Raw genomic sequence first — 8796 nt, forward strand, 5'->3', positions numbered from 1 at the left:
TCAGAAATTGTGCAGAATCCCCAAACAGCTCTCAGCGCGCTTAAGCAATACACGCTTCTTAATTTCTGTGCGTAGCACTTTATCTTCATTACTTCGGCCCGAATCGAAGCAGCGTAAAGGAAAACTGAGCTGACCACCCTACTGTAAAGAATTCTTTTACTTTGTTTAGGGCCACCATTATTAGGCATAATTCTTGACAGATATGATTGAACATTCGAAGCCTTTTTGGAAGCATACTCGAGGTGCGTCCTGAAGTTTAGTCGACCATAAATCATAACGTCCAGGTATTTAATTGCGGACTTGGAAGTGATGAATTCGGACTCCACGCTAAATCTTATCGTTTCTACGGCTTTCCTGCTACTTATTAGAACTGCCTCTGTTTTGTGGTACGCGAGGCTTAAATTCCTAGAAGTTAGCCACTCTTTATACTCCCTATAGTCGCGCTAGCTTTCCTCTCGATCTCCTGGATATGTTTCGCTACAACGACCACTGCGATATCATCTGCGAATCCAATTATCTTTGTACGACGGGGCACATCGATACGCAGGAGCTGTCATACATTACATTCCAAAGCAGAGGTCCGAGAACAGACAATGTAATCAGTAACATATGTTGCAAAAAATTTCATTGAATTCCAAGAAAATATGTAATCAAAATCTTAAGAGACAAGAATTTCAAATGATATTCTTTACATTTTAGCTTCGCTTTATTTAAATAGAATAATTATCAAAATTTAAAAGTACCAATCTCAATTTAAAATTTTTCACGCGAATACTTATTGCTAAAGGGGAACGAGAATCGTTATCAAGTCAATACAAAAATTCAAATAAAAAGGAAAATACTGGCCACGTTACACTTATTTATTAGGTAGTTGTGAAACGAAGTCAGCTACGATTTCTTTTTTTTCATATGGCGCCCAAGACAAATTCATATGAGTGGTAGCGGTAGTACAAAAACAAAAACATACATGCATTCTGTTTTTGCTTTCGGTACACAAATGTCAAATTTCAGCTATTCTTCACTCATGGAAGAACAGGGAAAGAAAATTTTAACACTCTCACTTTCTCGCTCACTCATAAGAAATTTTGACACATGTGCACCGAGGCGAATCTAATCAGCTATTCAAGCAACATCGCCTTATATAAATTTGCCTTATATGGCACCCATATATGAAAAGGTACTTAAGTATCCGAAAAAAATACTTTTTTAATTTTTCACTGGCTACGTTACACCTAGTATTTTCGGTACGTTTCATTACTGCCCTGTGGGGAAAATCTCTAGTTCTGAACTGGTGCGCTTCTAGTACATTTAGACCCAGTACTGGTTCGCGATAAATCTCTTTTGCATGCAAGCAACTGGCGAATTTAACATGGCGATGTCCTAGGAAGTGTCAATTGCCCCCCGCTGCATCCCTTTTTCGATAGTTCCGAACTAGTCCTAAATTCTATAGTTCCGAACCAGTTCTAAAATCAGCAGACGAAAGAAAAAAGTATCATGATTTTTCAATCTTTTTGGTTTTTCCGTGTGTGCGATTTTAAGTTATTTTGGAAGAAATGTGTTTTCAATTTTAAATTAAATTTGTTTGAATGATTGTAAGAAATGTACGTTTACATACCTTTAGCTGTAGCTGAGTTTACAGAGGTGCTCGCTGTTATTTCTTAGATTCCAGACGGTCCCAAGATGTTGAAATGTTGACACAAATTTTAGTTTTGTATTACCAAGCTATGAAAAAGCATCTGCGAAGCACAGAATAGAAGCGTATTTGAACGAAAAAGCCGGCGAACACATATATTTGTAAAGTAAACAGCCCCCCCGCTGCATCCCTTATTCGATAGTTCCAAACTAGTTCTAAATTCGACAAATAAGATCTAGTTCGTTCTGCATCCCTTTTTCTATAATTCCGAACCATTTCTAAATTCGTCACTTTAGATATAGATTTCTAGTGAAAAAACTGAAAAAAATTATTTTTTTAAAAGTACCACTTTTCGCCGATTTTGGACTGGTGGGGATCTAGTTCCTATCGGACTAGTCGATCGTCCGGAACTTTATAAGCCAAAATAATAAAATTGTAACAGGCCAATGTCTGTACATTACAGATATTAAAGAAAAATTAATACGGGGGGATTTAAATATTATAGCAACAGATGCCAAATCAACCATTTATAAAATTTTTGTCTGTCTGTACATATGTATGAATGTACGCGCATCACTCGAAAACTAGTGCATAGAATTTAATATAGTTTTCACAGATGTATTGCTAGAGATTTAACTTAAAATATAGAAAATAAAATATTACAGAATTTCCATTTGTTTAAAAATTTCAGTTTAAGTAAATTGATAAAGTAAAGTAAATATTGCAGTATTTCTGTCAAAAAAAGAGGCTTAAGAAGGCTTATAACCGAAAATATTTTTATGGAAGGTTGCCTGCCGCCTGTTTCAAAATTTGTATTTAAATTAATTGATAAGATAAATTGAATATTGCAATATGGGTATCAAACTGGAGAGGTTTAGTAAAGTTTACTGTCGAATATTTATTTGAGAAGGTTTGCCACCTATTTGAAAATTTTTATTGAATTGAATTGACAAAATAAACGAGATATTACAATACGGCCATTAAACAACAAATACATACTTTTTAGGGGCACGAGAACAATATTTGAAAGAAAAAAATCGAACTGGTTTACTTTTCTATCGAATCGACCATATGTAGATATTTTTGATCCTGTATTGTCAACGCAGATCGGTTTACAAACTAATTCAAATGAACGCATATGCATATGCATTGCATATCGAACTAGTCGCACTTTTTTAAAGGATGTTATAAAGGGTTAGAAAACATAAATATTTAACTAATATTAAGAAGCAACCGTTATTTCAAACACACAATCAATACAGACATACATACATAAATAAATGTCCCCTCTTTTCTCTTTCCAGCCAAAAATTGTACCCATATTGAACATTGACATTGATAACAACATCCCCGTTCGCCATTAAACAGAACCAGCGGAAGCAACTTCTTCAATTTAAAATAGAATCATTTTTGTAGGGGTAACAACAAATACAAAAATCACGTTAATATCATCCATGGCAATAGTAAAAACACCAAATCCTCAACAAAAGCAATACTGCCAGCACGAAATTTCAACAGCTAGAGTAATAAAAAGATACCGATACAAATTACGTTAACATCAATGTATTTGAGCAGCAGCAGCAGCGCTAATACGAGTTATCGTCGGTATACAAGATACGCCGGGTGGTAATAATCAGTGCTGCCACAATTATTAAACTACCAAATCCAAAATTAAATTGCCAAATTGTTTACCAAAAATAATAAATTTTGGCGAAATCGGCCAATAACCACGCCCACCTCCCACGTAGTTATCAAAAATATTTTTGTTTTATTATTATTTTTTTTTACGAATTTTGCTGTTCAAATTTACATTTCAAATATATCAACAAATATTTGTGAGTACTTCTGCACCAAAAAAAAATCCTATACATTTACAATATTTCATGTATTAATTTTCAAATAAGCATATTGTCAATGGCTGATTTACTGTATACTGGCATATACCGATATAAGCTCGAAAAATGCGCAAAAAAATATATATATATATATATAATCAGTAGGCACGAAAAAGGTCTTCAGAACAAAAGTAATTTAATGGCTCATTTATCGCGATTCAATCTGTTCTCATTCACTTGTCTTTTGAGTTGGATGGGACACAAGAACACTTGTCTGCAGAACGCAAATTCATGGTGACCAAAGCTTTTGAAGAAATTATTTTATTAGTTAGCGGCCAAAAAGAATAAATGTAAGTGCAAGATAAGAAGCTGTTAACATTTTATTAAGTCCCTCGTGCATAAATATACATACGTTTTTAAAGTTTTAATTCTTACAAAAGCTGCTTGTATTTCATTGAAAGATTTGAAAGTCTGGAAAGTTTTGGATGCCCTTATTCATATACATTTAAATTCTTAAAAGTGAAAGTACATAGCGTGCATTGCGTCGCCGTTACCATCACCGGCACCACAGTTGTCAAAAAAGTTGAATCGATTTATTTGTATGCAGTAAGTTACATGTACAAAGCTGATGGAGTCGGTGACGCGCAAATTACCTCAACTTTCCACTTTGCTTATACATTTGCGTCAAGTGACAAAAATTCTGTGTTGTGTTTACATGTTTGAACGTGAAAATTTTTAGATTTACGGAAAAACGAAATTAAAAAAATGATGGAGGAATACCTAATAGGAGAAGTGCAAAAGTAAAACGCAAATTTTGCAAAGATTTGCAGCGAATTTTTGATTTTTCGGACGCAACGTCAAACGGATAGTGTGTAACTTGGCGTATACGCATCGTTTACGGTGATGGTGACGGTGACGGTGACGTTTTTCTCATTCTCAAAAGATTTGTATGTATGGCTCAGTTCATTTTTTGTTAAGAAATTAAAAATGTAAATATACATACATGTATGTTCTTTTATTAATATTTTTTCTGAAATTTCTTTCTCACTATTACAAGAAGGTATGTATGTACTAAGGCATCTAGTGCCGGGATTCAGGGACTTATAAAATTGTATCCCTACAAATATTCAAATGATCTATCACAATTCTATCCCTGCTATTATTCTATTTTATAATATACTATATTGTATATCGAGGGCTTATATTCAATATATATGTGCTGATCGCGGGTTTTACAGAATAATGAAAATGTCAGTTCTTTAGATGTAAATGTTATGTTAAACTAAGTTTTTAACACATAATTCATTGGTCTGCAAACTCGCTCCCTTCTATTCCGACGTGCCCAGGTAGGCACATAATTTTAATGGTGTTTTTGTGTCGAAAGAGTATTTCACGTGATTTCAAAATTATATGAGAATCATTAGCACTGTTAAAGAGGGCTTCGATGGCTGATTTACTTCCGTGCATGTGAGGAAATTTCGTTCGTTTTTAGAGGCGAAACGTACAGCTTCTAGCAATTGTAAATGCCGAGCAGTACGCGGGAAAAGCACCGACGACAATTGTAACATCAAGCCCTTTTGTCTGTAAAAATAAGCACCCAGGTCATTTATGAGTATAGAACTGGGCAAATGCCCTTGCGGTAGAGTTTTTACTTTAGTAGGCTTCGGAGTAGATATGATGTCTAAATCTTTGATGTAGCTTAATATACGAAATAAAGCTGATTGCATGCTTCATCGGTTTTTTTTTTTGTTGACAGCAGGATTCGACGTGAGAGAATAAAGTCTCATTTTTGCAGTGAACAAGCATCTTTGTGTTGAACTTTACATCATATTTATGGTTATTCTGACTGCTGCATGGTAAGGTGTTTCTGGCAATTTAAGATGCTTTTTGCGCAGTGTCCGTAAATTACGAGTCCAAAGTCAATTTTTCCTAATATAAAAGCCCTAATTACATTTACCAGTGCAGTTATATGAACTACAGAATATTTGAATGATAAAAACTTTATAATATTTAGTCTAGCAAGTAAGCTTAATCTTACATTATGGCAGTGCTGCTTAAAAGTAAGTTTATTGTCAAAAATTTTTTCCAATATTTTCAATGTGTCAGTATAGTGGTTAGGGGTATCATACATGGAGAGGGTTGGATGTATACATTTGTGTTTTCTGCATATGTGAAAAACCCCGATATCTTAGCTCCTGAAGATCTAGACCAATTACGGCAAGTCCTTAGTCTTCGAAAAAATATAATGGAGCTAACTTTCCCAAAGCCTATATTGAATAAAATAACCGAAAGTGGTGATCCTTGTGGGATACCATTAAAGAGATGAACAGTTTTTGAATAACAGTTATTGACCCGAAGAGCGAACTTCCGGTTGTAAAGGAAAGACTCAACAACATTGTACATCCTCTTACCATTTTCAGCGTAATACGTTAGATATGCAGCGGAGGAAGGAAATGGATCTGTAGTTAGAAACTAACGAATTTTTTATATTTAGCTTGGCAATAGGAATAATAATAGCAGTTTTCCACTCTTGGTGGCCATTGACCAGAATGGAGTAATGGAGTTTAGTGACTCTATGTTTGACGGGATATGGAAGATTTTTTTGTTGTCAAATTTGGTTTCAGTTGGACCTAGCCTAGGCAAAACTAGTTTGACCTAAGATCGGATTTTACCGGTAACATATACATACATACATAGGCACATGTAACTTACCTGCCACAAAAAATGTGAATAAAAACAATTTTCCAGCAAAATTGTGTAGATAGAGGATTTTGCTCTTATAACAAAATGTTATTGCAGATAGTGGAATTTTCAAAATGAGAATATAATACCATTAAAGCTATATTTTGACATTATTGTCATGGCTGAAGGATTAATCGGAGCTCACGTTACCATCAAAAGCTCATTTTGATCAAAATTGCAGATAGAAATATTGAATATAAGCCCTCGATATGTATATATATTTATATATATTTACGGATTTCGTAAAAAACAATGATGTCATGTCTCTGATTCGCTTAAAATTTTATGGGTTCTATACATGAAATAAGCTAACACGTATTCGCAGGATTTTTATACCCAAGCGCACTTGGGCACAGGGTATTATAACTTTGTTCATAAAACGGTTGTATGTAACAGCGTAAGGAATTGAGATAGATATAGACACATGTATACATAAATGATCAGAATGAAAAGAGAAGTCGATTAAGCCATGTCATGAAAATGGGCGAAACCGGACTGCAACCACGCCCCCTTCTCATAAAACGGTATTTTCGAAAAATGCAAAAACTAAGATATTTCAGTAAATATTTGATCCAATGTTGAAAATTAGTATTTGAAGTAGAATTTTGGTACAAAATAATATTATTATGAATTTTTGGAAAACGCGCGTGGCCCACTTATGATGAAATAATGTATCTTAGTAGCGGCTTCACCAATCCTTACTCGGTACGAGCCTTGCTTAGGATCCAGCTAAGAAATTTGCTGAAAATCATTAAAATCGGGCAATAGCTACGCCGCCTCACATATAAAGGTAATTTACCGAAACACGAAAACTGCGATAAATCAGTAAAAAAATTAGACTATTAAAAATTTCGGCGTGGCGCCGCCCACTTATGTCCAGAAATGTCAATAAATGTTTACCAATCTTGGTGTATTTAAAAACTTTTTTATGAAAAAGCAATTCGTAGAAAATTATTCAAATCGGACTAAAATTGCACCGGTTTCCCATGTAACGGTAATTTTCGGATATACGAAAACTCCCTATATTTCAATAACCGAGGTCGTTAATTTACTCGCTTTTCAGTTTCGTTTTTCTTATTTTTATTCAGCACGTTCAGGCTGTGAGTGAACATTTGCATGTATCTTTTTCATTTTGTGCCACTATTTACTATGTATGTATGTATGTATATTCAAAGTGCATTCCTTTTCCTCTAGCACCACAAGCAGTTTGTAACGCTTGGCGAACACATAAACAAATAAGCCGTGTAAAAACACGGCTATTCACTTATTTTTTACCTAACTATGTATATATAGAATAAGTATATGTATTCATATGGGCTTTTGCATTTTGAGCGATGCCGTCGTGGCAGTAATCTAGCAACAAAACTCTGCTTTACGACTCTCCTCCTCATCCTCTTCAGTACTGCAATACAAGCGATATTCCTTTAAAACCCTCATCCTTGATGTGTCCTTATATTGCTAAGTTCAACTTGCAACGTCAGGCACATTTTCTGTTCTATTTATTTGGCCCAATCGCGATTCCCTGCTCACTTTTCCTATGCCTATCACGCCAGGAAACTTTTCTGCTTTCTTGTTTTTTGTTTCATAACTTTGCTCCACATTTTTCGAAAGTTCGTCCTGCGTTTTTCTTATGCATACATGTACATATTTATGTATTATTTTTTTTGTGAAATATACCTGTTGTCTTCCTTTACTCCGTTTTTTTCTTCTTCTCATTCACAATTCAAATCTTAAAATATTTAGTTCTATTGACTTTGTGAATAATTCTGGCAAAAAGTTTTCGAATTAAATTGAGATAAAAACTTGCATGCAATGCTGGGACTTCGTAAATCTGTAAATGAAAAACGCAAAATTTTTAATTGTATTTTAATTTAAGTATTAGTTTTTGACTACTAAAAGACAAAAAAACTTATCACTATTAAAAAGTAAACAAATAATACGTTGATAACACAGAAAAAAGTTTGTTATAGAGTATGTTATTTAACATATCGAGCGCGTATATTCTGTACCCTCTATCTGCACTTTTCACAAAAACTATATTCAGATATAAAAATCCACCTAAGACTTAACTGTCATCGGTGATATTAATGCTAACCTTAGCGCTTGACAGAAGAATTGACATCTCACGTTTTACGTTTCCGAGTGAACTCCCGTCATGAAAAAATCTCCCGTCACGAATTCGAGAGAAATGCTATCAGCAATTCCGACACATTCATAGTTAGTGCTGCCTTTGGTTGTGGTTTGTTTTTATATTTTGGTTTAACCCTAGAACACACACCCAGAAAATACCACGTAAACACACACCCTGGATACGTTTGTACCCGGGACCTTATTTTGCGGTTTTTTTAATGCTTATTCAACCGATTTCTATGATTTTTTTTTTAAATGTATATTTTAATATATAACAAGTATTTTGTCTTTTGTTTCATTCGAATATTCCTACTGGTTCCAGCGATATGGGCAAATAAAGTCAGGACATGCAACAGTGTATTTTTGTTTTTGTTGTTGTCCTGATAAATGCAAAACAAAACAATATAAGTTATAATAATATACTTGTAGAGTAACAACGAATACACATTTTGGTTT

The 8796-nt window shown here is 34.1% G+C and overlaps 1 protein-coding gene across 1 annotated transcript in view; it reads right to left on the reverse strand.

The window, feature by feature from the left end:
* Positions 1-3070: 3070 nt before the first annotated feature.
* The window catches only part of LOC118741579, a 19816-nt gene continuing 14090 nt past the window's right edge, over positions 3071-8796 (reverse strand). The window contains exon 4 of the mRNA XM_036473576.1: positions 3071-3151. Coding sequence (XP_036329469.1) covers positions 3071-3151 — 81 coding nt within the window. The remainder of the gene's footprint in view (positions 3152-8796) is intronic.

Source organism: Rhagoletis pomonella, unplaced genomic scaffold (genome assembly GCF_013731165.1).
Source record: "Rhagoletis pomonella isolate Grant_MI unplaced genomic scaffold, Rhpom_1.0 Rhpom_scaffold_00006, whole genome shotgun sequence".
NCBI lineage: Eukaryota > Metazoa > Arthropoda > Insecta > Diptera > Tephritidae > Rhagoletis > Rhagoletis pomonella.